The sequence below is a fragment of the Phyllostomus discolor genome, chromosome 9 (genome assembly GCF_004126475.2).
Source record: "Phyllostomus discolor isolate MPI-MPIP mPhyDis1 chromosome 9, mPhyDis1.pri.v3, whole genome shotgun sequence".
Taxonomy (NCBI): domain Eukaryota; kingdom Metazoa; phylum Chordata; class Mammalia; order Chiroptera; family Phyllostomidae; genus Phyllostomus; species Phyllostomus discolor.
Genome location: NC_040911.2, coordinates 92,522 through 119,657, shown reverse-complemented (window position 1 = coordinate 119,657; position 27,136 = coordinate 92,522). Strand labels below are relative to the sequence as shown.

Sequence of the window (27,136 nt, the reverse complement as noted above, 5' to 3'; positions counted from 1 at the left end):
CAGGATCGGTGAGGAAGGGAAGCTGATGAGGAAGCTGGGAGCCATCAAAAGGCAGAGACGATTGGACGGCCCGTTCAGGGAGTCGCCAGGGAGGCAGAGGGGTTCCAAACAGAGAAGGATGAAAACCTGTTCTTGGGTTCAACAAGGAGGAGGTGACTGGTGACCACCGCGCTGCGCAGAGTGGGGCGGGCCGCGGGGTCGGGGGGCGGCTGAGAGCCTGAGGACTGGCCCAGGGTGGGGGGGGGGGCAGCAGAGGCCCTTTGGGGAAGTGTGCCCGAGCGCTCTCAGCGGACTGCAATGGCCCGGAAGGCTTTGGCTTGACTTTCCCTCATACTCAGTTTCTCAAAGGAAGGCACAGGGAGAGCTAGCACGCCCACTTACCGCTGCAACTCATTGTCAAGTCATAATTCGTAAGTATAAAGCTGTCCTTCAGTTATGGTCAACCAGACGTTTATATGGTGCCTGTTATATTTTTAGTCACTGGGCTAAAACTGAGCAGAAGGTACAAGTGGGGGGGGTAATGACTGGACCATGAGGAGCCTGCAGGGCGGGTGCACCAGGCCCAACCACCGACAGGCTGGTCTTGAAAACGGACAGACACGTGCTCAGAGACGGGCTCTCCGGTCAGGCTGGTTGTTGAGGAAATAGGTGCGCATGCAGGGCTGGGAGGCCCAGGGGGACCGAGTCTGATGGCCTTGGTGCTCTGGAAGAAGGAGAGTGACCTCCCCCCAAAAAGGACGTTGAGGAGAGGCAAGTGTTGCCCAGGGAGCCTCAGTGAAGTGGGGAAGGTCCGGAGCAGTCATTAAGGGGCGGGCCTAGGACAGGGACCGGTGGATGAAGGTAGGTGGCAGCACGCACGTCTGGCCTCCTCAACTGCAAGCTCCCTGAGGGCGGTGCAGGTCCTCTGGTCCCTGTGGGCACTTGACTCAATGGATGAAGACCCAAAGCCATTTTGAAAGCTACTCCATGTTTTCAGTCATTTTGAAAAATGTGTTCTTGCTTCACAATATTTAATAAATCTAGGCAAAAGTGAAATTTAAAGCCCTGTAGGAGTTTTCACAAATGTATGCGATTAACCTACAAAACACATAGTGGCTCTGACTTAAAAATCAGAATTCTCAAGCAAAGGTGTGACACGAGGGTTCGTAGACCAGTCAGGGGGAGACCCTGTCCACTCAGTTCACCAAGGTGTATCACTCAAGGACACACTTGCAAAAGTCCTGATAGCCCAAGTTCTACCCTCCAATGGCATGGCAGGATTCTCCTCCTAGCTAGTTCCTATTGGCCCTGAGATGTGGGCGGGGCCGTCCATTCCTGCTGCAGCCACTAGCTCCACCCCCATTTCATGCAAATGAGGTCAAAACTCTGGTGAGCCCGTGATTGGCCACGTGGTTGATGACACAATTGCCCCACCCCTTCAATGACGTCATTACCCACTCAAACTCTCACGAGAGTTTGCACAGATGATGGTGAGGGGCTAGCAGGCCAGTCCAGGAGGGCAGGAGGGTGGTCAGGGTAGGGGGCTCTTGCAGGACATCCCCACCCCCACCCCAGAACCTCCAGTCCAGGTTTGGGCAGGGGCCCCCAGGGGTCTGTGGGGCCCGGCCCAGGGGGGTCCCAAGCACCCTCTCTTCCCATTGGCTGGTTGCACTGGCATGCAAATAAGGATGCGCGTCACTTCCGGAGGCAAATCGAGCGCCATTTTCTCTTTCTGGCAGAGCTAGGAGGAGGGGACAGGGTCGCGCGAGGGTGGGAGCGCGCCGAGGCGGGGGTCCCGCCGCGCGGGGCGGAGGCGGGCGTGGGCCCCGGCGGGGCGAGGCGAGAGGCGGCGGGGGACGCGGTGGCGCTTCAAGCGCCCAGCGGTAGGTACGACCCCGGCCCGGCCCCGCGACGACGCCCCCGACCCGGCCGGGCCCGCGAAGTCCGGGCGGCGGCCCCGCCCCGCCCCGCCCACACCCGCGGCCGCCTCACGAATCCCGAGGCGTCCTCCAGGCGCGGGTTCGCGGCCCGAACGGTGCCGGTCGTTCCTCCTCGTCACGTGCAGCCGGGTGGGCGCCGAGGGGCGGGGCCGTGGAGGGGGAGGGTCCGGGACCGGGGCGCAGTGGCGGGCGGCGGGGGAGTGGGGGTGGCAGCGAAGGGACGGAGCAGGGAAGAGGGAGGGGGCGCGGGTCGGGGGAGGGCGGCTCGATTCTTCCCCAGCCTGGCCCGGGAGCAGCCTCGGGTGGCGGCGGACGTGGGCCGCGGAGGTACGGTCGCACCTTCGTCGGCCCCGCGGCGTTTCCCCCCAGAAGGAGCGGACCGTCCGAGCAGCGCCGACGGCAGACCCTGCTCCTCTGGCCTTGAGCGTTTCGCGTGCATGTTGATCATTTAATGGGCAGGTGCTAACATTAAAATTTTAGCTTTTCGTGTGCTCGTGCTGACTGCGTTGACGTAGATTGTTTGCCCAATTTCTGCTGACATCCGGCTTTGGAATGTCAGAAATTCTAACTGCCAGATGAGATCGGGCGCAGTTGCAGAATGGCCAGTGACGAAATATTTAAAGTATTTTCCCTGCGTCTGGAGGAGAGACTTGCCCGGACGCTGTTCAAATTAGGGCGAGGGTATGCGGGCTTTATCAGTCGGGCTCCGGGGTCCGGGAGGCGCTGGCGGGGGTGGCCCCACGGGAAAGCCGGAGGGTCGTGGAAGTGGCGCGTTCGTCTCCGGTCGGAGCCGCGCAACTCGAGGGACTCCGCGCTGCTGCCGGAGGGTGGGGACGAGACCGAGGGCACCCGTGCGGGGCCGAGGCCGGAGTCGGGGCTGCAGTGATGGTGGCTTGTGGGGGGCCTGCCCAGTCTCTAGCCGGAGAGGTCCGGGGGTACCTCTTGAACCTGGACCCGGGTTTGCGTAGGCGGTTGGTGGGTTTGTGGTGCTGGCCCCTTTGCAGGAGCAGGCCCCAGCGTTTTGTGTTCCCTCCACTCCGCTGTCACACACCGGTTAAGGCAGCACGTTTTGGGGGAGGACGCACCAAGGCCCATCACTTGCTGAAGGCCCCCCAAGACCTTCTGAGTCGTGCTTCCGTGTAGGACCCAAATAACAGGTGTTTTTTGAAGTTTTTAATTTTAAGCCCCGTATTCCAATGCTTGGGACATTTCATGTAGATTTTTGGAATTAGACCCGTAGAGACTCAATGTGGGTGTTCTAAGCGCTTTCCTTGTATGAACTCACTGATCTTCACAACTGCTCCCTGGAGTAGCTCGCCTGTCCCAGTGTCCCAGGCAGCTGAGGCCCGGGGTTAAGTGAATTGCCACAGATTGCAGGGCTAAGGCCCTGGGGAGCGGATCTGCACCCGGGCAGTGTGGCACCGGAACCCTTGCTGGTGCCGTGGAGGTGCTGTGGTGCCTCTCAGGTGAAATTCTTGTAGAAGTAAGATTTCAGAGAGACTCTCGGGAGGTTCTGTGGCTTAAAAGGTGTCTATTATCTGGTTGGCTGTATGTTCTAGAGCAGGGGCGTCAAACTCGTGTTCACCAGGGGCCACATCAGCCTCTCGGTGCCTTCAAAGGGCCTTAGTAACTCTAGGGCTGTACAAATGTACCTGCTCCTTAATCAGGGACAGGCGGCTCCGCGCTGCCATTGGGTAGGATCAAGGTGCTGGGCCAGGTAAAACAAGGTGGAGGACCGATTCGGCCTGCGGGCCTTGTGTTTGCCACCTGTATTTTAGAGGGTATTTTTTCCATAATGGAATATTCTTAACTGGTCCTGATACTAGGGGGGAAAAAAAGAGAACCATTTAAGTGCCCCTTTGGGAAATAACATTTGCTTGTACCCATCAGTGGACTTTTTGGTAACTCCAGGTCTGTCCAGCACTAAGAAAGTAAAGGTAGTTTGCTGTGAACTGAGCCTGAAAGACCAGGGCAGCTGCTGTGGCCTGCCGATTCCTGACGTGCCCCATTCACCAACGCACAGATCTGACCGAGTGCTAAGGACGCGTGGAGAGCAGTGCCATTGGAAGATCTAGAAGTGCAAAAACACTGAGCAGTTTCTTCCCTGGTTAATCCACTGGGCATTTTGTATAGAATCCTGCATCTTAGACTAGATAAATTATGGTATTTTGGAATGGAAAAATCCTGGTAAAACTCAGCTGCTTTTCCCCAAAATGACAACATTAGACCTGGGCTCTTGAAAGGTTATGAAGCTTATAATTTACCTGTTTGGTTTTTTGTTATTCTTAAACAGTTAGCAAACTGCTAAAAAGGGGATCAGTGTGCTTGGTTTGGGGGGAACCACAGTAACAATGATGAGGCAATGGGGGCATGTACAGTTTGAGAATAAAAATTTCCTATTCTCCAAATTTAAGAGAGAAGATTGACAGTTCCTTGACCTTGCTCCTAACCTTGAACATCAGGTGACTGTGGAGCCTGTTTGAAACTTGCCCAATCACAGCCTCTTCACAGTCTCCTCTTCCTGAGCCAGCCGTTCTGCTGCAGCCTCCAGGCACCAGCCTGTGAAATCAGCCCATCCCCAAACTGCTGCTGGGCAGTCCACCAATCCCTGTTCTTTGTGTTTCTCAAAACGTGTAATAGGATCAAGTGCTAGGTCGGGCCAGAGTTCTGTGCAAGCAATAAACTTGGCCTCCTTGGGATGGAGAGGACAGTGGAACTTCAAGGCGGGAATGAAAACAAATCTGACGGAGTGGAAAGCATCTAACAGGTGGTTTTGTGGAGGCCTCGCTCTGCAAAGAAGGCAGTTTGGGCTGGAAAGTGGCCTTGTCTGTAGTTTTTTAAGAAAGCCGTCATGAGGTTCTTGACAGTTCCTCTGTCAGATGATGCTTTTGAAGACTAGAACCCAATCCAATGTATTTTACTCTTGATAACTTTCTTTCTTTTACCGAGGTCTATAATACTAAATGGTCTTTTCCGAGGCTGTCCAACATTTTGGCTTCTCTGCACCACACCGGAAGAAGAAGAGTTGTCTTGGGCCACACATTAAACACACAAACACTGATGAAAACTGATGAACAAAAAAAAAGGTTTTAAGTAAATTTACGGTTTTGTGTTAGTCCACATTCATTAGCCATCATTGGCTGCAGGTTGGACACCCCTGCCTCCTCCTGAGCCTACCATACTTTCCACATAAATGACTCTTCTGGAAAATTTACCCATTCCAAATCGGTTTTTCAAAAACTTCATGTTTCCTTATTATTGACCACAGCCCCTCCTCCTCACATGTTAACCTTCCCTGCTCTCCACCCGTCCCCCATTCGGTTCCAGTCTACCTTTTTGGCTTAATTTACGTTTTGCCAAACAGATTCAGACTTTTCCTCCTTTACTTCAGTCACTTCAGCCCTTTCTCCATGTCTCATGATTCTGGCTCGGAATCGCTCATTTATTTTATTTTATTTTTATTTATTTATTTTTAGAGATGGGGAAGGGAAGGAGAAAGACAGACAGAAACATCAATGTGTGGTTGCCTCTCTCATGCCCCCTACAGGAGATCTGGCTCACAGTTCAGGCATGTGCCCTGACTGGGACTTGAACCAGTGACCTTTTGGTTCCAAGATCCTTTTGCTCATTTATTATAAACATTTGCTATGTATTATGCTCTGTGATAGGTCCAGCCATGCAAATAAAACATGATTCCTCCCCCGAAGCTTAGTTCAATAGGGGAAATAGATATAAATAGATAATTATAACACAGTGAGGTAAGTGTGATAAGAATTATAAACTGGTCCTCTGGGGATTCCTGGGAGGGGCACTGAATTCATCCTTGGTTGAGGGGTCACAGGAAAGGCCCATAGTGGAACTGCTGACCCTCGGAAACCATCACTCAACATCTTGGGAGGCACCGCCCAGTTGCCCTCTAATCGTGAATAAATTACAATTTTTCTACTTTCATTACTAGTGAATATTGTCAATCTTTAAAAGTTATTGTTTTGTGCCCTGGCTGGCGTAGCTCAGTGGATTGAGTGCGGGCTGGGAACTAAAGTGTCCCAGGTTCGATTCCCAGCTAGGGTACATTCCTGGGTTGCAGGCCATAACCCCCAGCAACCGCACATTGATGTTTCTCTCTCTCTCTCTCTCCCTCTCCCTCCCTTCCCTCTCTAAAAATAAATAAAATCTTTAAAAAAAAAGTTATTGTTTTGATAATAAAAATTCAGCATTTGTTATTTTACCTGGCATTTCTTTAACTCAAATTATACTGATTTTGTTTTTAGCTTTTAAATGTAGTTGATACATTTAAAAACTTTTTTAAAACTAATTGCAGATTTATGGAAAGTTGCAAGTACAAAGAACTTTTGCCCCTGATTTGTTTGAAAGTGGGTTCCCAAATAAGATGCCACATTACCTCAAATATTGTCCATTTCCTATAAATAAGAACATTCTCTAACCTATCCAGAACACAACCATCAAAGCAGGAAATCAGTACATTATTGCCATTAAAGTTTTACCAATTCCTATAACATTTACAGTAGAATAATCAAGGTAGAATTGCATACTATATTTAATTACCCAGTTTCTTTCAATCTGGAGCAGTTCCTCAGTTTTCCCTTCTGTGATCTTTTTTTTTTTTTAAGACTTTATTTTAGACGGGAAGAGAGGGAGAGAAACATCAATGTGTGGTTGCCTCTTGCACGCCCCCTACTGGGGACCTGGCCCACAACCCAGGCTTGTACCCTGACTGGGAATTGAACCGGTGACCTCGGTTCTCAAGCCGGCACTCAGTCCACTGAGCCACACTAGCCAGGGCCACATGATCTTTTAAGTGTGTAATTCATTGATTTTTAAATGAATTCGCAGAGTTGTACAACCATCACTACAATCCAATGCTAGAACATTCCCAGCACCCCTCTGGCCCTCGTCCCAAACCTGTGCATTTGCAGTCAGTACCTGTTCCCACCCTGGCCAACCACTAATCTGCCTTCTGTCTGTAGGTTTGTCTTCTCTGGATGTCCCCTATCCGTGGGATCGGACAGTCTGAGGACGTCGGCATTCGCCGCCTTTGACCCAGCGTCGTGCTTCCGAGTCGCACTCGTGCTGCGTCAGCCCCAGCCCCAGCCCCTTCCCAGTGCCGCACTGCGTTCCTCGGTGTGGCTGTGCCTCGTTTGTTCCCCCTTCACCGTGCCATGGGCTGGGGGGCTGCTCACGCTTTTGGGCTACTGTGAGAAGTGTTGCCTTGTATGATGTGGGCACTTGACCATTTTAGGCTAGTTGTTTTTTTTACACTGTCTCTTAATTTGGGGTTCTCTGCCAGACTTCTGTGAGCTACCCTTTTTCCTTGGTTATTAAGTGTTTTGTTGGGAGATGCTTGGACATCATGTAAATATCCCATTTCTCATCAAGCTTTCATTTATTTAATTATAGCACCATGGACCTAAGTTTGTATTCTAGTGGATTATATTTTAGTTATCATTGCATGCCCAACCACACCAAACCAGACTTGGGTGGAATAAAACATTGTATTTAAAAAGCTCAGGAGCTCTTCGGTCAGGAGCTCAGGCAGGATTCCCTGCACTGGACGGCCCGCCCCTGCCCCGCAGCCTCTGGGCCGTGGTCTGGGAACTCGGGCTGTGGCCCACCAGAGGGGTTCCCGAGGCGTCTGCTCTCGCACTCCTGGTGCCTGGTGTGAACCTCCCACCCGTGGGTGCCAGGGCTCCTTGAGCTTCCTCACAGGGTGGGGTCTGGATTCCAAGTGTGGTGGGCCCCAGAGAACAGGCAGAAGTGAGGCATTCTGATGGTCTAGCCTTGGGGGTCCCGTGGCATTGACCCCGCCGTACCTGGGGAGGGGGGCAGCCATAAGGTGCTGTCCAGGTTCCAGGGGCTCTGACGCCCTCACTTCTGGAAGGCGTGTTGACGTCCCGTTAGAAGAAGGGCACGTGGGATGGGAGATAGTATTGCATTATCTTTGGAAAGCTGATCGCCACAGGCTGCACAAGCTGGTACTGGGATTGTTTAATGCCCGAGTCGTCCCATACTTGGCTTGTGGGAACTTCCTCAAGCTGGCTTCCATTGAGTCCTTTTGACACGTCTCACCGTTCTCTGGCCGGCTTCCTTAGCTTCTGGCACAAGGGGTTTCGGGAGCAGCTTGTCTTTTCCATGTTCCCGCCCTCAGATCAGCTGCTTTTTAAGGAGCCTGTTTCCTTTTCATGGACAGCGGCATTTAGAAATCGAGGTTTGCACCCAAGGAGTGTTCACTGCTGCTGGGCTGTGCGACTGCCCCTGGGGCAGAGCTGTGGCGTATACACACCCAGTTATCTTCTGTGGGGGGGGGGGGGGGGGGGGGGGGGTTCAAAGCAGGACCGTGATGCCTGTGCCTTCTTGTCCAGTCAGGTGTCACAGGGCTTATTTTAATTTTATGCCTTTTCAGGTATTTTGAAAGCAGATTTATTGGGCTGTAATTTATGTACCATACAGTTCACCTGTGTAAGGTGTACTGTTCGCTTTTAGTGTATTTGCAGAGTTGTGCTGCCATCACCACAGTCAGTGTTAGGACGTTGTCTTTAATCCGAAAAGAAGCTCCCCCTGCTCTGACCCATGTGTCTCTCAGTGGGTTGGGCACTGTCCTGCAGAGCAAAACATCGCCGGTTTGGGTCCTGGTTGGGGCAGGTGCCTGGGTTGCAGGTCCCCCGTTAGCGGTGAGCAGGAAGCAACCGATGGATGTTTCAATTGTGCTGATGTTTCTCTCCCTCTCTTTCTCCCTCCTTCCCCTCTCTCTAAAAAAATAAAAATAAATAAAATCTAAGAAGAAAAAGGAAGAGTGGTTCTCAGCCTCCACTCAGCTGTCCCCTCCTCAGCCTGGGCAGCCAGTGTTGTTGACCTGTGTCTGTGTGCGCTTCGTCTGTTCTGGGCACGGCACGGCAGTGGGTTCCGACGACACGTGGCCTTTATGTCTGGCTTCTGCCACTGGGCACCATGTTCCCCAAGGCTCCTCCACACTGACACGTGTTGGTGCTTTATCTCTTTAGAGCCAAACGATACTCATTGTGTGAGTGCATGACGCTTTAGTGCATTCGTGGTGGGTGGGTGTTCGGGTGGTGTCTGCGTTCTGGCTGTTAGGGACACTGCCACTGTGACTGCCCCTGTGCAAGTGTCTGTGTGGATGCATGCTGTTCATTTCTCTGGCGGGGTCGCTGGCGCAGGGTGCCCCGGTGTGTTCTGCTGAGGAAGGGCCAGGCTGTCCTCCTGCTGGCTGCACCGCGGACAGTGCTGCCGGCGAGGTTGAGAGGGCGCCTCCCGGTGTCTTCGCCGACAACTGTTGTCTTCTCTTTTCAGAATCGCAGCGTTCCCAGCAGGTGTGAAGCAGTGTCACCACGCTGGTTTCCGTGTGCATCTCCACCTGGCTAATGCTGAGCATCTTTCATGTACCGAGCCGCCATTGGTGTGTTGTCTTCGGAGAAGTAGGGATTCAGGTCCTTGGCCCATTTGTAAGTTGAGTTATTTGTCTTCTAGTGATTGAGTTATCAGGGTTCTCTTTATATCCCAGGAATAAGTTCCTTATCAGAATAAAATTTGCAAACATTTCTCTCATTTTGTGGATTCTCTTTTGGCTTTTTGCATGATTTCCTTTAAAGCACAAAAGTTTTAAATTTTCAAGAAGTCCAACTTACCTGGTTTTTCTTTTATTCTTGGAGCTTTATGGTGTCATCTTAAGAATCCATTGCCAAATCCAGGGTCATAAAGATTTATGCTTGTGTTTTTTCTGTGCGTTTTAAAGTTTCAGCTCTTCATGGGAGGTGTGTGATCTGTGTTGAGCAGATGTCTGTGGGGGCGGGGGCAGAGGAAGAGTGCGACCTCACTCTTCTGCACGTGGTGAGCTGAGCGAGTCGTCCCAGCAGGACTTGTTGACAATCTCTCAGCGTTCTACCAACCCTGTTACTTACTGCCACTTTGTTTTCTCCTTTCCAAGGAAAACTTCAAAAATGTTTCAAATTCCCGTGGAAAATCTCGACAACATCAGGAAGGTACGAAAAAAGGTGAAAAGCATTCTTGTGGACATTGGGCTTGAGAGCTGCAAGGAGCTGCTGCAGGTAAGAGGGCGTCGGGGTCAGGCGGAGAGCAGCCAGTGGCCCTGGGGGTGCCAGGGCCCCAGGGTTGGGCTTCTGGAGCTGAGAGTTGACCTGGGAGTTTTGGGAGGATGGGTGAGATTCCTCAAGGTGGAGATCATCATTCGTTCTAATTTATGTCTCTGTGATGTAAACTGTGTTATTTTAAGCTGTGTAAGTTTTTAAAGTGACTTTTATGAGGGTTTTTTGTAGTCGCTAGTTTTAAAACGCCGCTGACCCTGAGCGACAGGTGAAGATGCGCGGGCCCATGTGTACTCGGCGTTTCCGGTGGACGTGCGGTCGGCCCCCTGTGCCCCTGGTCTCAGTCTGTGGGTCCAGCCAGCAGCAAACCGGAAACAGCAGTTCCGACCTGGGAGTTGCAGGCGCAAGGGGCTGACTGGGTGCACTGTTCTAGGCCGTTCCACAGGGGGACTTGAAGGTCCCCGGACCCTGGTCTTCGTGGGGGTCCTAGAACCGATCCCCTGTAGCTGCCCAGGGACAGCTATACTTCTGGGGTGTTGAAAATTGTATGTGGGTTTTCAGCTGTGGGCAGAGCTCTGGGTTTGGGGGTAGGGACCCCTAACTCCCATGTTGTTTGAGTGTTAACTGTGTTATTTGTTTTTGCTCTTTGAAGGGAACATGTTGAATTATTATTTTAGCAGAAGACCCTAACTTAATCCCCCAGTATTGTTTGAGTAACAAATAAATGGGATGCATATGTGATATGATAGGGTATTGTTTTTTCTGACTTGTGAATTTAATATATTTATTCTTACAAAAGTTTAAAAATTAAGGTCACAGCCACACTACTGATAAGTTGTGTTCACTTACAATTTTATATCCTTTCTTAGAGCTTGAGAATCCATGGTTGGCACGTCTAGTAAAGAAGTAAAAATGGTTAAACAAGGCACGTTGTGTGACCTTATGGCCACTGATAATTCTATACGTATTTTATTCATAACTATTAAAGTAGTTATGAATTGTCAGCTTTGATTTTTTTAAAAACTTGTGAAGAATTTGATTCAAAGTATTTTGGCCTGGGAAGAGTTTAGTTTCTTAAATTTTCAAATCTCGGACTTCCGACCAGATTGATTTTACTTATAAAAAGGCAGTCTGATGCTGCTAGGGTGGTAATGTCCAGGGTTCTCGTTAATGGTCAGCAGGTAGACAGATGTTCATCTCTAAAGGACCCCAGGGAGCTCTTCTCGCTCCGACGGGGCCTCCCCACTGGGCTCTGCTCTGCCGCCTGCTCTGCTGCCTTCGTGGCTCCCAGGGTCCTGAGGTGCCAGGTTCCTTCTCTGTCTCCCACTCCCGAGTGTAGGGAGGCAGGGACCTCACTGTGTGGTTGTCAGCTCTCCTACCTGTGGCCGGAATTGTGTTTGGCACATAGACACTTAACAAATGTACATATATATTTTAACCAAAATTTTTAAATGACTCAGTGAGAGTAAGTACTTTTGGTAACAGATGGACTGAGAGTTCATTCGGAGATAAAGGGAGATGCTGAAATGGAAGCTCTCAGACAGACAGACAGACACGACTTCTCGGGAGCCGTGCTCAAATAACACAGCTCCGAGGGCTCTTTGCAGCCCTGTCTGCAAGTCAGATTTATGACTTCCATGAGGAAGAAGGCAGGGTAATTATTTGGATACAGGATTGAGAAGGTGGATAATAGACACATAGTCCATTAATAATAAGAAAGTATGTGCCTTTAGTATTTGCAGAGAGTGTAAAAACAAGCTAAGAACACAAGTGTATGTGTGTAGACTGAGGAAATCTCAACCAATAATAAAGGGGAAGCTCCTCGAATGTGCCCTGTGTGTGGCAGATACTAAAAAAGTTAACCCGGAAGGTATAATAGTTCCCTTCGGTGAACAGACAGAACACTGCTGAATTATTTGAGGGATAAAGAGATGCGTTTTATTTCAGTCCTGGCTATTGGGAAATGGTGTGACCTCGGCAGTGCAGTCCCCCTTTGGGCCTCAGTGTCTTCACCAGGACGGTGACGGAGGAGAGAGACTCAGTCGGACCCTGAGGCCCAGGAGGGAGGTGACGGTCCAGTAGGAGCTGAGAGCCCAGCTGAGACAGCCCTAGAGAGAAGCCCGCAGAGGGGTCGCGTCTGACTGGCGTCCCTGGGGCCTTGGTAGCGGAGGTGGGACTGGAGCTGTTGGAAGGAACGGGTGGGGTTTTCCAGGTGGGGTTGTCCGTTGGAGAGAGGGCGGGGGCGCTCCGGGAACTTGGGGTAGACGGCCATGCCCAGCTGACAGGCCTCCGTCAAACCAGAACGGGTTGATGAAGGTTTCTTTTTCCAGTTGTTCCATTTGGAAATAATTTAAACTTACAGAAATCTTACAATAATAAAAATAGTACAAGGGACACTCACTACCCTTTACTTGGATTTAACACTTGTTAACATTTAGTCCCACTTGCTCTAACATCTCCTTCCTTTGCTCGTGCGGGATGTGTGTGTTTGTGTGGGTGATGTTTCCCTGAGGTGCTTGAGAGTCAGTTGCACATCTCATGACCCTTACTCCCTAAATGCTTCAGGTGCGTTTTCTGAGAATAAGCGTAGGCTCTTGCCTTGGCTGGTGCGGCCCAGGGGATTGTGTGCCAGCCTGAGAACCAAAGGATGGCCGGTTCAATTCCCAGTCAGGGCACACGCCTGGCTTGCGGGCCAGGTCCCCAGGAGGGGGTGCACGAGGGACGACCACCAGGGATGTTTCTCTCCCCCTCTATCTCCCTCCCTCCTCCTCTCTCTAAAAGTAAATAAACACAATCTTTTTTAAAAAGCAGAACAGTCCCATCACAGGATGATTACCAGGCTGAGTGGGTTTGACGTCGGTAAGGTGCCTGTGTCTGGTCTCACCGCTTAGAGCACCTCGTTCTCCACTGTGCTGGGCCCCGTCCAGGGTCAGGTGTTGCTCTGGTTGTCACGTCCCTTTAGGCCCTTCAGTGTGAACCCGGTTTTATTTTTATTTTATTTATTTGCTTTTAAAGAAATATATATTTTTAAAGGTTTTACTTATTTATTTTTAGAGAGAGAGGGAGAGGGATATCGATGTGAGAGAGAAACAGGACCAGACCCACAACCCAGGCCTGCGCCCCGACTGAGAATCGAAGTGGCGACCCTGGTTCTGCAGGACCACGCTCAACCGACTGAGCCACCTGGTCAGGGCTGGCCTCGGTTTTTAAATGAAATTCTGTTACAAAATTGGTTTCGTTTTATTTTTAAATAAAACACCAGTAACAACTTAAATGGAAATTTTCGTCCTGGAGTCCTTCTGTAAACGTTGGCATAGAACTGAACATCCTTCACTGACTTGTGCTGCCTTAGTCGGCCTGATGGGTTTGCTCGTGTGATTTGCTCAAGACTCGACCTTTTCTTCCAGGGCAGGACACAGCTGTGCACACACCTCACAGGGCAGGTTAGGAGGTCTGAATCGCTTACAAATATCATTGGTTAGACTAACTGTTGGGTTAAATGTTATTAATTCTTTTGTGGGAAGTTTTTTGTTTTAATTAATTTGTAGTTGGTTCTATATTTACTAAATTTTTAAAAATTCAGGCAGTGTAAAGGTTTATCACAGAGCAGTCGGAAGATGCCGTGCACACAAATGTAGCGGAGAGGGGAGACTGGGCCGTTGCCCCGAGTGCCCGCGGCTGCTGCTGGGTGTGTCCTCCGCGTCTTCCCAGACGGGGCTGCCCCAGCGGGACCGTGCGGGTCTGCTTTCACCTTTCCACGGACTCTCGCAGTGAGAGCTTTCCCCACGCCACACGCCACACGCGCCACCCTTAGTGCACCGTAGTGTTCAGAGCTTCTTGTTTCCAAGCAACAGAAGCTGCGCCGACCAGCTCGGAAGGGGTCATCCGCCGGGAGACGGCGAGCCCTGCAGACGGCCCGCAGTTGTCTCTGCATCTTTAATTTCTGTCGTAAATGGCTTCGGTTAGTCTGGTAGCATTTTCAGTGTCCTCGACTGTCACCTGCCTGGTTAAATTTATGCTTAGGCAGATTATTTTCGATGGCATTGAAAAAGGAATTGTTTTCTTTATCTCCTTTTCAGATCGTTTATTGCAGGTTTGTAGAAACACAACTGACTTGTGTGTGTGTTGGTTTTTAACCTGTAGGTCTACCGAATTATTACTTCTGGTAGGTTTGTGGGGGGGGCAGGGCTGCCATTTTCTACAGATAGGATTATGTGATTTGTGAGTAGAAATAGTTTTCCTTCTTCTCTTTCAACTTGGATGTCTTTTATCTCTTTTTCTGACCTAATAGCTCTGGCTAGAGCTTGAGTACAGCACCGTTGACTAAGAGCGGTGAAAGCCAGCACCCTTGTCTTCTGCCTGATCTTAGGGGAAACCTTCAGCCTCTCACCGTGGAGCAGGATGGCTTTGGTAAAATGCCCAGTGTCCTGCTGAGGGAGTCCCCGAAAGCGCTTTGTCCTGGGAGGATGCTGGGCTCCGTCCGAGGAGCTCTGTGTCGGTGACGGCCAGTGTGAGGCTCTCTCCCTCCTCCTCCGGTGGCGTGTGGTGTCGTGTCGATGGGTTTTCTCATGTCGAACACTCCGCCCTTGTGTCTTTGGTATCAATCCCACCTGGATGTAGTGTGCAGTCTTTTTAAGTATACGGTAGGGTTGTGTTTGCTAGTATTTTGGTGAGGATTTTTCATCTTTATTCATGAGGACCATTTGTAATTTTCTTTTTTGGCGATTCCTGGGCTGGCTCTGATAGCAGGGTCCTGGACATTTCCGCGTTGGACGCGTCTGATTGCTGTTTTAGTCTCCACTTGTTAGTTGTCCTCTGAAATTTTCTGTTTGTTCTCGAATCAGTTGAGGTGATTCTGTATGTTTCTGGGACTCTTTCCAGTTCATTTCATTTATCTGTGTGCATACGGTGTCAATAGTGTTGGTGCTTGTCTGACCCTTTTACTTCTACGAGCTCAGTTGTGATGCCCCCACTTTCATTTCTGATTTTAATTATTTTTATCTTCTCTCTTTTTCTGTCAGTATAGTTAAACATTTGTAAATTTTGTTAACTTTTTCAAATAAGCAGCTTTTGGCTTGATTTTACTTTTTTAATCTTTGCTCAGTTCCCAGGTGATTTTGATCTTAATGTGCTGCTGGACGTCGAGACCCCTTCTCCCCATGTGTTCTGCTCGGGTCCGCTCTGCACGCCAGGCAGCTGAGGCACGGAGCACAGGAGCTTCTGCTGAATTATATTTTAATGCTACAAGACAGTCGTGTGAAATTTTCTTCTACGTTTGCTCTTAACCTGCTTTCACTTACACTCATTATTTTGCTGAGAGTCCCCCATGTGAAACGTGACAAGAAGTTTCTTTATAGAGCCACCGTTGGGAGTGTATGTGGCATGTGTGGGCGAACCGGACGCACCTCTCGGGTCAGCCCGCCCCTCCTGCTGAGAGGTCACCCCGGCCAGGTGCACGGCCCCTCCGATGGCGGCTCTGCTTCGCACCCGCTCGGAGGCGAAGGACTGCGGCGCTGGGCCGGACTCAGAGCACAGATGATGGGGTCAGTGGAGAAGCAGGGGAGACACCAGGGGTTCTTTCTGGGTGTGGGGCGTCTCTGTGTTTATGGTGAGAATGTTGGAGACAGCATGGAGGTGGGCCTTGTTTTTGTACCCAGCCTGATAGTCTGTGTCTCTTGATTTGAGAATTTTGACCAGGTGCAGGCACACTGTGGCCCAAGGTGGGGGCCGGGTCTGGCTGCTGTGTCAGCAGACTTTCCAGAACACAGCCGCGTGCTGGGGCCTGCGTGTCGTCCCTGGCTGCCCCACGCGCGACGGTCGGGTCGAGTCGTGGGGTCAGAGCCTGCGGTGCCGCGGGGACTTGCCGAGGGCCTGGCTGCGCCTTCACGGAGGCCCGCCAGCCGCCATCTCTGAAGGTGCTCGTTGCCCGTCGGCGCCGGTTCGTCCCCCAACTCGCTGCTCCGTTTTACTCGTCTGTTCTTTGTTCCTTTTCCCCTGCTTTCTTCTGGCTGGCGTATTTTTGTGATTCCGTTTTCACCTCCACTACTGGCTTACGAGCCCCGTGCTGTCGCTGGCTGTTTGGATGGCGTGCTGCTTGCTGCCCCGGTGGCGCGCGAGCCTCACAGTGCATGCTCTGTCCTTCCTGCCTCTGTGCCGCCACCCCGCTGCCTCCCTGTGGTGTGCGGCAGCCCCACGGCCGTGTTCCCGGTTTGCATCCCTGTCACCGTGGGTGCTGTGCTCTGGCTCCGAACTGACTCGTGAGCAGTGCGTTAGCACAGGTGTATGCAGGGACAGCGATGGCATTGACTCTCTCTTTCTGGTTTAGGTAGCATTTTTTCTTTTTCTTTTTCTTTTTTAAAATCTATTTTATTGATTATGCTACTACAGTTGTCCCATTTCCCCCCTTCACTCCCCTCCACCCTGCACACCCCCTCCCACCCACTTCCCCCCCTTTAGTTCATGTCCATGGGTCGTACATGTAAGTTCTTTAGCTTCTACATTTCCCACACTATTCTCACCCTCCCCCCGTCTACTTTCTACCTACCATCTATGCTACTTATTCTCCGTACCTTTTCCTATTCTCTCCTCCTCCCACTCCCCTGTTGCTAACACTCCATGTGATCTCCATTTCTGTGGTTCTGTTCCTGTTCTAGTTGTTTGCTTAGTTTGTTTTTGTTTTTGTTTTTGTTTTAGGTGTGGTTGTTAATAATTGTGAGTTTGCTGTCCTTTTACTATACATGTTTTTTTTTAATCTTCTTTTCTTAGATAAGTCCCTTTAACATTTCACATAGTAAGGGCTTGGTGATGATGAACTCCTTAACTTGCCCTCATCTGAGAAGCACTTTATCTGCCCTTCCATTCTAAATGAAAGCTTTGCTGGATAGAGCAATCTGGGATGTAGGTCCTTGTCTTTCATGACTTGGAATACTTCTTTCCAGCCCCTTCTTGACTGTAAGGTCTCTTTTGAGAAATCAGCTGACAGTCTGATGGGAACTCCTTTGTAGGTGACTGTCCCCTTATCTCTTGCTGCTTCTAGGATTCTCTCCTTCATTTTTACCTTGGCTAATGTAATTATGGTGTGCCTTGGTGTGTTTCTTGGGTCCAACTTGTTTGGGACTCTCTGAGCTTCCTGGACTTCCTGGAAGTCTATTTCCTTTGCCAGATTGGGGAAGTTCTCCTTTATTATTTGTTCAAATAGGTTTCAATCTGTTGCTCTACCTCTTCCCCTTCTGGCATCCCTATGATTCAGATGGTGGAACGTTTAAAGATGTCCTGGAGGTTCCTAAGCTTCTCCTCGTTTTTTTTGAATCTTATTTCTCCATTCTTTCCTGTTTGGTTATTTCTTTCTTCCTTCTGGTCCACTCTATTGTTTTGAGTCCCGGTTTCCTTCCCATCACTATTGGTTCCCTTTGCATTTTCCTTCATTTCTTTTATGGTAACCTGCATTTGTTCATCTAACTTGCAACCAAAATCAACCAATTCTTTGAGCTTCCTGATCACCAGTGCTTTGAACTGTGCATCTGGTAGGTTAGTTATGTCTCGGTTGCTCAAAAGGATGAGTTCTGGGGCACTGATATGTTCTTCTGTTTGAGCCATCTCTCTCTCTTTTTTTTTTTTTTGGTCTTGTCACTCCTGTTATGGTGAGGGGCGGAGCCTTAGGTGTTCACCGGAGCTGGGCACCCCAGTTGCTAGATTGTGACGTTGTATGTGGGGGCGGGGGCGGGGGCGGGAGGGAACAATGGCGGCAGCCCCACTCTCCTGGGACCTCAGTCCCTTCCCTGGGATCCTGGGCTGCGCGCTCTGCCCTGCTCCACAATCGCCGTCTCACTGGGTCCGCCAGCTGCCGCCTGCGTACTCAGGGTCCACCCGCTGCGATCCTGCGCGCCCCAGATGCCTTACGCGCTCCCGGTTGCCTTGTGCGCCCAGTTCTCCCTGCTCTCCGTGCTGGGACCCGCGCCCGGATGCTCCTCTCCGCCCCTCCTAGGTCTGGATGAACGGGTCTGCTTCAACTTCTTGGCTGTCCGACTTCCATTCAGATAAATTCCCTATCAGTTCTGGGTGTTGTTCTGCCTCTAAATTGTTGCTGTTCCAATCTTGGTTGTGGGTGGAGGTACGGTGCGTCCACCTATGCCTCTATCTTGGCCGGAACTGTATTTTTAATAAATTAAAAAGACCTTATTACAAAAACAGTAATACAAACTGTGAAAGAGAAACTGCAGGCACTTATTTCTTTAGAAAGTAGAATTTTAAACGCCACACTTCCACCATGCAGGGGTCACCAGTCCTGACACCTGAGTGTTCAGCCTTGCCTCCGTGTGTGGTCTCTACCCCTGGAGCTCGCGTTGATCGCCCTTGGCTTTTCTCTGTTGCCTTCACCTTTCTGTCTGTCTGTCTTATTGCCCAGTTTGTACCCAGACTTCTCCAGTTCCCCCCAGATACCTTTCACACTTGGTTTGTTGAGCCCTGCAGGACCAGTCTGGGCCGGGCGGCCTCTGGTGGCTGGGTTCTCAGCGACGCCATCCCCTTCCGTCTCGGCGCCCTCGCTGTCCCAAGCGCCGCACCTGGCCCACAGGGCCTCCCTGTGGCTGGCGCCTGGGGTCCTGGTTTGCGTGCCGGTGCTGCTCCCCCCGCACACCCCAGCGCCCGGCAGTCCTCACTGCCCGTGGGGGTGGTGCAGGCTGGGGCTTCTCTCTCTTAGAAACTACTTGTGGGAAGTGCCATCTGTTTATTTCTCATAAAACTGTAATTTTAACTTGGGTTCTTTCAGCCTTTTCCTCGGACTCATACTTAACGGGCGCTCTGTCACGGTTTACTGGTGGGCTGCAGTTTCACTCAACTTTCCCCACGTAGAGCCCGAGGGTGCCGAGGGGCCCCTTCAGGCTCTAACGACTGTTTCTTTATCTGCTGACATTCCGTAATGATCTCTCTCCTTTTCCCCTTTTTCAAAAAGGACCTTAAAGGCTTTGACCCAGGAGAGAAGTACTTTTATAACACATCATGGGGAGACATTTCTCTCTGGGAACCTTCTGGAAAGAAAGTGGTATGTATTTTTGCATTCGATTTTTGTGTTTCCTCCAAAGTGGGGCGTGAGGGCCAACTCAGTTCTGAGGGGCGGAGGGGGTGCATGGGGGCCATTGCTGTCCCCAGCCTGTGGCTGCTCCTGCTGGTTTTGCACTCTGGCTCTCACCGAGCGGAAGCTGTCTGGCCGTGATGGGGTTCAGTGTATTGTTTCTTCCTTTTATGGATTGTGTTTAAGACGTTTTCTGCCAGCCGAGAGATCCGTTCCACACTAATAGATGATGACATGCAGTGAGTTCTGTTGGTTCTTCCATTGAGTGTAATTTTTGCTGAGTATCTTGTGTTTCAATATAGTGTTTCATTGATATAAGACACTATTTTTTGGTGAACCTCTGATAAAACTAAAGTCATGCTTCACTTAAACTGTGTGCCACTGAGCCATCCGCTGTAAAGTGTTGCCAGATTTTGGAGACACTGAAGTATGAAGAAGGAGTCTCTCAGAATCTTTGAGAAATGGAGGTTTCGTGTGTGGTTGGCTGTGGGCCTGGGTTTTTGGTCGGTTCTCCCAGAAATGCCAGACCTTGGGGCTGCTGGCTGCGGAGGAGGCGGCACGGGCCGCTGCGTGTGTCTGGGTGGTCACCGTGGCCCGTGTCCTAAGACGAGGAAGTGCCAGAGCGGGAGTGAGCCAGGGTGGCAGCCACAGAGGGGCGCTGGGTGTGGTGAGGGAGGGACTTGGGGGGTGCAGGCCTGGGCGGGGGGCTGACCTGGGGACACTGTGCTGCAGGGGGCAGGGCCCTCGTCCCCCCCCCCGTGTGGGGTGACATCCGCACAGCCCACAGCGGGGCCTTAGAAGAAGCGTTGGTCTGTGCAGGTCTCACCAGGGCCGGGGGTTCCGTGGTCCGTGTCTCTGGGGTCTGGAGGTTGCTGAGGCCTGAGGGCCCCTCCTCGGACAGCTGCACAGATGAGCGGGTGCCTGTGCCCCCGCCCCCCCGCCGGCCAGGGGGCTCAGATCCTGCTCTCGTGCCTGAGCGTGTCGAGTTCCCCCACGTGGGCCTCAGGGGGAGAGTCCATCTTTGTCAGCACTGTCTCCTGCGGCCTGAGCCCCAGTGAGACCTGGCTGAGGATTGGTGGTGGTGACACACGCACGGTGTGCCACGTGGTTTGCTGGGCGCTCACACCTGCTGAGCTCGGTCCATCAGGCTCTTAGCCTCCCCAGGACTAGAAATGGGCGTGGGGGGCAGAGGTGGTGGTAGGTTTCACAGTTTGCTAGTCAGGCTACCTGGATAAATTCTGGAGGTTTTAGAATGTGGAGTAAAAATCAGAAAAATAGGGTGGAAAGAGGAGAAAGAAACTATATCTTTGCAGAGAACTGAGCTGATTTTCATTGATGCAGTTAGTTCGAAGTATAGGACGAAGGAAAGAGATTTGTGGTTTTAGTGGGTGGTTTGGAAATGGATCATGTTGTGTGTTTTGTATGGACTAGAAGCTAAGAAGAGTTGTTGTTTTTAAATGTTTGAGAAGGAAAAAATGGAAAAGAATGCCGTTCTGTACATGGAAATCGTTAAAGTTTGAATGAGCACAGTTTTACTGGCACAGAGCCACGCTCACGGGTGTTCACGTGCTTTGTTCGTTCACCTGTCTTACCAGCCAGTGCTGAGTGGCTGCTGTGGAAGCTGCTGTGTAGCCCCAAAAGCCTTAAATATTTACTCTCTGGCCCTTTAAGAAAAAGCTCGCCCTGGCTTAAAACGCACACAGTTCCCTGAGAGGTGACAGTGTCAGCTGTCGAGCACAGCACAAGGGAAGAGTCGTGTGCTTGTGAACTGTGTGCGGTGCGGCTAGCATCGCGTAGCTTTATTAAAGGATGTTCGACTTTTTCTTTTCACAGAGATACCGAACAAAGCCGTACTGTTGTGGCCTCTGTAAATACTCTACAAAAGTGCTTACTTCGTTCAAAAATCATTTACACCGCTACCATGAAGAAGAAATTGACCAAGAGCTGGTGATCCCTTGCCCAAACTGTGTGTTTTCCTCTCAGCCCAAGGTGGTGGGGAGGCATTTCAGAATGTTCCACGCGCCTGTTCGGAAAGTCCAGAACTACACGGTGAACATCCTAGGTGAGGCTAAGTCGTCTAGGAGTGATGTCATCAGCTTCACGTGTTTGAAGTGTAACTTCTCCAACACTTTGTACTACAGCATGAAGAAGCACGTGCTGGTGGCCCACTTCCACTACCTGATTAATTCCTACTTTGGCCTGCGGACGGAGGAAGCGAGTGAGCAACCCAGGACTGACGACCCGCCTTCGACGGAGAAGATGCCGCCCTCTGACAAGTATTACTGTAAAAAATGCAATGCCAATGCCAGCAGCCAGGATGCACTAATGTATCACATTCTGACATCAGACACACACAGAGATCTGGAGAATAAGCTCAGGTCCGTGATCTCGGAGCACATCAAGAAGACGGGACTTCTGAAGCAGATGCACATCGCCCCCAAACCCGCGGCACACTTGGCCATCCCCCCGAGCGGCGGCGCTCTGGGGGTCCCCGCCACGCCCCCTTGCTTTCATCTCGCCTTGCCACCAAGCAGCCAAAGCCAGACCGCCGTCCAGCCAGTTCAGGGCACGGTCCAGCCTGTGACGGTGACCTCGGGCGTCTCCGGAAGCCTCACCCATTCTCCGCCCTCCGCTGCCCAGTCCCACGTGACCCTGGTCTCCAGCCCCCTGCCCGGGGGCCAGAGCGGCCTCACTCTGCCGCCCGCACCGCCGCAGCCCGTCTTCCTGTCTCCTGGGGTCCCGCTCCGCCAGCCAGCCAACCCCCCTGTGCTGCCCCTGAGTCGGCCAGTGGGGCCCGTCAAGTCCGTCGGGACCGGTGTCCTGCCTATGAACCAGACCATCCGACCAGGGGTGTTACCCCTCAGCCGGCCTGTTGGGCCCATAAGCCGGCCAGTCGGGCCCGGAGTCCTGTCGGTAAACAGGCCCGTTGGGCCAGCTGTCCTTCCTGTCAGCCCCTCTGTCACTCCCGGCGGCGTTCTTCAGGCGGTCTCCCCGGGAGTGATTTCTGTGAGTCGGACTGTCCCATCAGGCGTCCTTCCTGCAGGCCAGATGACCCCTGCGGGGGTTATCCCTTCGGGACAGACAGCAACTTCTGGGGTGCTCCCTGCTGGCCAGATGGTCCAGTCTGGGGTTCTCCCCATTGGCCAGACGGCTCCGTCGGGGGTCCTTCCCCCTGGGCTGACAGTGCCGCCACGGCCGCTCCCTCCCGGCCAGGCAGTCCCGCTGCGGGTTCTCCCCGCAGGCCAGGTGGTCCCGCCTGGGCTCCTCTCTCCCAGCCAGACAGTCTCGTCCAGCCTGCTCCCTGGGAGCCAGGCTGTGAACTCCGGCGTGCTGCATCTCAGCCAGCCGGTTGTGTCAGGGGTCCTTCCCGTGAGCCAGCCGGGGAGGCCTGGGGTCCTGCAGCTCAGTCAGTCTGTGAACCCCAACATCCTGCCCGCGAGCCAGCCGGGGAGGCCTGGCGCTTCGCAGAACACCGCCTTCCTGACGTCGGGCTCCATTCTCAGGCAGCTGATACCTACAGGGAAGCAGGTGAACGGGATCCCCACGTACACACTTGCCCCAGTGTCCGTCACACTGCCTGTGCCCCCTGGAGGCGTCGCAGGGGTCACCCCGCCGCAGGTGCCCATCCAGCTCCTGCAGTCGGGCGCAGCCGCACAGATGGCCGGTCCCGTGGCCGGCATGCCCTCCCCGTCCGTGGTGGTGAGCGCGTCTCCGAGTGTGTTCCTGCAGCCCCCCGCCCCTGCGGCAGAGGCGAGCCCGGGGCTCAAACCAGCGAAGCAGTGGAAAACCTGCCCGGTGTGCAACGAGCTCTTCCCGTCCAACGTCTACCAGGTCCACATGGAAGTGGCTCATAAGCACAGTGAGTCCAGAGCCGTTGAGAAACTGGAGCCGGAGAAGCTGGCCGCGTGCGCACCCTTCTTAAAGTGGATGAGGGAGAAGACGGTCCGGTGCCTGTCCTGCAAGTGCATGGTCTCGGAGGAGGAGCTCATGCGCCACCTGCTGATGCACGGCCTGGGCTGCCTCTTCTGCCCACGCACGTTCCACGACGTCAGGGGCCTCGCGGAGCACAGCAGGACCACGCACCTGGGCAAGAAGAAGCTGCCCGTGGATTACAGTAACAAAGGTTTCCAGCTGGACATCGACGCCAACGGCAACCTGCTCTTTCCCCACCTCGATTTCATCACCGCGTTGCCAAAGGAAGAGCTGGGGGAGCGGGAGGTCTACTTGGCAGTCCTGGCCGGGATACACTCCAAGTCGCTCGTGCCCGTGTACATTAAGGTGAGGCCGCAGACGGAGGGTGTGCCCGGGGGCCCCAGCAAGCAGGTGTTGACCTGCCCTTTTTGCTTTGGCACCTTTCTGACCAGCGAGGCGTACGAGCTGCACTTGAAGGACAGGCACCACATCACCCCCACGGTCCACACCATCCTGAAGTCTCCAGCTTTCAAGTGCATCCACTGCTGCGGGGTCTACACCGGGAACATGACGCTGGCGGCCATCGCCATCCACCTGCTGCGCTGCCGGAGCGCCCCGAAGGACAGCAGCTCGGACCTGCAGGTGCAGCCCGGCCTCATCGAGGACGGCGAGCTGCTGCTGGTCAACGGCGAGGTGGAACACGACGCCGGCTTCGCCGTGAAGAGGAAGCTGCCCGAGGGCCTGCCCGGGGCTGAGGACGCGCGGGAGGGGGAGCAGCGGCCCCTGGTCGTGAGCGCGGAGGCGGGCCCGGCTCCGGAGAAGGCGGTGAGTGTCCTGCCTTTTAAACGGCAGAGAAATGAGAGCAGGACGGAGGGACCCCTCGTCGTGAATGAGGACGCTCTTCAGATTTTAGCATTAAATCCCAAAAAGTATGAAGACCGTTCTTACGAAGAAAAAAAGCAATTTCTTAGAGATTATTTCCATAAGAGACCGTACCCCAGCAAAAAGGAAATAGAGCTGCTGTCCTCACTCCTGTGGGTGTGGAAGATTGATGTGGCTTCGTTTTTCGGGAAAAGAAGATACATTTGCATGAAAGCAATAAAAAGTCACAAGCCTTCTGTCCTTTTAGGCTTCGATATGTCTGAACTTAAAAATGTTAAACACAGATTGAACTTTGAGTATGAACCACAGAATGTGTAAAAAAATTAGGAAAGTAGTTTTTTCAATTGAGGTTTTTTGAAAATGTTATTTTCTTCACTGTATATTGAACTAATCAATTTCAGTGGTCTTTATGCTGCTCTTTAGGTGTACTTCAGGTGCTCAGCAGGACTTCTGTACGAAGAAGTGATAGTTCTTTCAGAGTTACTATTCCCTGCAGTTTGGGTTTTGTCAGTTATTTTTAGTTTGTTTTCTCTGTCGGGTCAATTAAATCTCTCGATGTTCCACGCACGCCTTGCTTTCCCGGTAGTGTCAGGACCGCACGATAAAAACTGAAGTCTACACATGTTGGTGTTTTCATTTAAGGAAATTTCAGCTTGTTTCAGAATACTTAATCACCTGCAGCTCTCAGCTTCGGTCTCCCTCAGCCTCGCCGGAGCTGCAAGCGATGCAGTGAGCGTTCGGTGATGTCGGCACCGACCCTGTGACGTGTGCGGCTCCTGAGGGTGCATGGCCTTCACTCTGCCGGTTGCTTCTGTGTAAGATACTTGCTTATTAGGTTATGGTTTTCATTTATGTTGTTTCAGGTTTGTCTTAGCCATTTCTGATCATAACTCATAGAGAACCAAATATTTTCATTGGTTAGAAAATAATACCTGAAGTCTGGTATTTTAGCTCATAAGTCAAGAGTTATTTTACAAATACAGTAATTCTGTAGATGCAGGAATACTTTTCATTGTAGACGGTCCCTCTTTTTGATATAGTGATGAGTCATTTTTCCGTTCAAAGGTGAGACGACAAATCTTTAGTGCCTTTAGATTAAACACTGAAAACACATGAGCTCTTCTACTAACCTAGCTACTCTTAAACCGTGGAAGGGGAGGACGAGGACCACGTTACTCAGGAATAAAGTTTTTACCCCTGAGTGTGGACACTGACATGTAGACATAGGTTTTCAGGGACAAGGGGAAACCAGTAGACCAAGAGCTAAGTTCTGCGGTTGGGCCGTTACTTTTTGACAGTTTCCTAGCAGTCAGCATATCCGTCCTGGGGAATGGGTGCTCCACAGAGCACCCCGGTGGCTGGCTGACGGGCCGGGCGTCGCTCAGGAACTCCACTGTGTCACTGTTCTCTGGACAGTTAGACCTCGGGGTTTTTCTCACAGTCACACAGCGTAGAAGAACTTGAAGCACCAGAACCAGTAATGGAGACCAGCCAGGTGAGACGTAACCTTAAGTCCTGTTTACTGCTGGTGACACACAGCAGAGGCACCTGTCCAGTATGTTCAGAGGAGATGAGTCTCTGGGAAATAAGATGATGTTACTATATGGATTTAAAATATAATACTTGCATGTAATTGCTCTAAGTGTGCATTTTTTGAGGCAGTTGTGAAACTGGTCTGTGATTATTGGTGTACTCTTGTAAATTCAAACAGAGGTTGTTGAAGTTTATTTTTTTTTTACCTATTGTTTTCAGAGTGTCTATTTTGAATTAAAATTTGTTATACCACTACAAATAGAATGGTTTAATTCCTTAATCATTAAAATGTCGCTGTGACTTCCAGGAAGAATGTCAGCATGGAAATAGGCACCACGTGTAGTTTCTAAAAAAAAAAAAAAAAAAACCACACGTGCCTTGTCACTGTGAAAAGGAGCCAGTATAAGCCAAGAGGGCTGGTCAGTTCCTGGGTTCACCGGGGAGATGCGGTTGGACCTTTGTGACGTGCCTGTGTCCTCACTCAGAGGGGTCGCCTGCACCGGGGCCCGGTGGGGGGAGCCGGCAGCCAGCTGCGGGCGGCTGGTCCGTCCCACATTGCTGTAGTTGTGTGTACCAGGCTTTCTGTTGGCATTTTGGGCCAGACAACTCGGTGGGGTGACTGTCCTGTGCATTGCAGGACGGCAGCAGCGTCTCGGCCTCTGCCTAGTCCTGACAACCAAAACTGTCTTGTCCCAGTGTCCCTGGGGGCGGGCGGAGTCAGCCCTGGCGGGAATTGCTGTGAGTGAGAAATGCTGACTGGGATTGTACGTCAGCTGTGGTTCAGCTTGGGGTGCTGAGTCTCATGTTAGGCCAGCCATTGGTTGTTAAACCATTTTTCAGGTTCCCAAAGCAAGGCAACATGTGGTGTAAGCCGAGCTTCCGAAAGCCCCTGCAGGAGTTCCTGCAGACGTGAGGAGACGAGGGGGCAGGGCAGGGCAGACACAGGCCCCCAGTGTGGCTGGGCGGGCCATGCAGGGGAGGGCGGTCGCAACAGCTCTGCCAACTCAAGAATGTCCCAACTGTGAACCTACTTTTGCCCACCCCGTGTTTATCGTTTGACAAAGGAAAACCACTACAGAGTAATAGGTGGTGGGGGTGGGGTTATTAAAGCTGTCTTAAAAGATGATTAGAAATTGAGAAGGGAAGGAAACTTTTTTTTTTGATGGGTACAAAAATTGTGTAAAGTAAGTACGTAGAATCAGTTTTTAAAATATTACATACTTGAAGTCTTCGGTTAAAATACAGCATACTATTTTAGCTTCTGTGAATTCAGTGTCCTTTAACAGTGTTTTTAATAAATAAAAGCCATACCAGTTCCCTTGTTTTCCGTGAATAAGTGAGCGGGCCCAGAAAAAAACAGCGTGACTCCCTGAAGCTGCAGGGTGCCAACCTTCAGCTGCTCCGTTGAGTGGGCCATGGTGCAGACCTGGGGTGCAGACCTGGGCAGCAGACCTGGGGTGCAGACCTGGGCAGCAGACAGGATGGCGCAGGGACCGGCAGGTGCTGGGCTCGCTCGCAGCCCGGGCACCGGAGTCAGTCAGCCAGGATGGGGCAGCCTGAGCCTGGAGCTGATGGTGCCGGTGCTGACGGACTGGGCCAGCATCCTGGGCCGGGGAGCTCCGCCAGGCCGCTCCTCCTTGTCCTCCACCTCCGTCCCTGAGCGCTGAGCGCAGCCAGAGCTGCCGGTCAGCGAAGAAGCCTCCAGGAGACGAGCGTCCGTCTGCCAGCCGAGGACACGGCAG

At 51.9% G+C, this 27,136-nt stretch overlaps 1 protein-coding gene across 4 annotated transcripts; it reads left to right on the top strand.

Annotated features, from left to right (window-relative positions):
• The first annotated feature begins 1,719 nt into the window (after window positions 1-1,719).
• On the top strand, window positions 1,720-25,649 carry ADNP2 (ADNP homeobox 2). 4 transcript variants are annotated; one of them, XM_036010134.1, is made up of 5 exons: window positions 1,720-1,862; window positions 9,246-9,397; window positions 9,880-10,000; window positions 18,948-19,037; window positions 20,901-25,649. In XM_036010134.1, the coding sequence occupies exons 3-5, from the start codon at window positions 9,893-9,895 to the stop codon at window positions 24,177-24,179; spliced, it is 3,477 nt and encodes a 1,158-aa protein (XP_035866027.1). In that variant the 5' UTR covers window positions 1,720-1,862; window positions 9,246-9,397; window positions 9,880-9,892; the 3' UTR covers window positions 24,180-25,649. The 4 variants fall into 4 exon arrangements, with proteins under 4 accessions (XP_035866027.1, XP_028380786.1, XP_035866029.1 ...); XM_028524985.2 differs by lacking the exon at window positions 9,246-9,397; XM_036010136.1 differs by lacking the exons at window positions 1,720-1,862; window positions 9,246-9,397 and adding an exon at window positions 2,794-3,402.
• The last annotated feature ends 1,487 nt before the right edge of the window (window positions 25,650-27,136 follow it).

Coding starts and splice junctions, on each gene's coding strand:
- ADNP2 (XM_028524985.2), top strand. CDS start 9,893: ATGTTTCAAATTCCCGTGGAAAATCTCGACAACATCAGGAAGGTACGA. Junction 10,001..18,947: donor GCTGCAAGGAGCTGCTGCAG/GTAAGAGGGCGT, acceptor TTTTTCAAAAAG/GACCTTAAAGGCTTTGACCC. Junction 19,038..20,900: donor AACCTTCTGGAAAGAAAGTG/GTATGTATTTTT, acceptor TTCTTTTCACAG/AGATACCGAACAAAGCCGTA.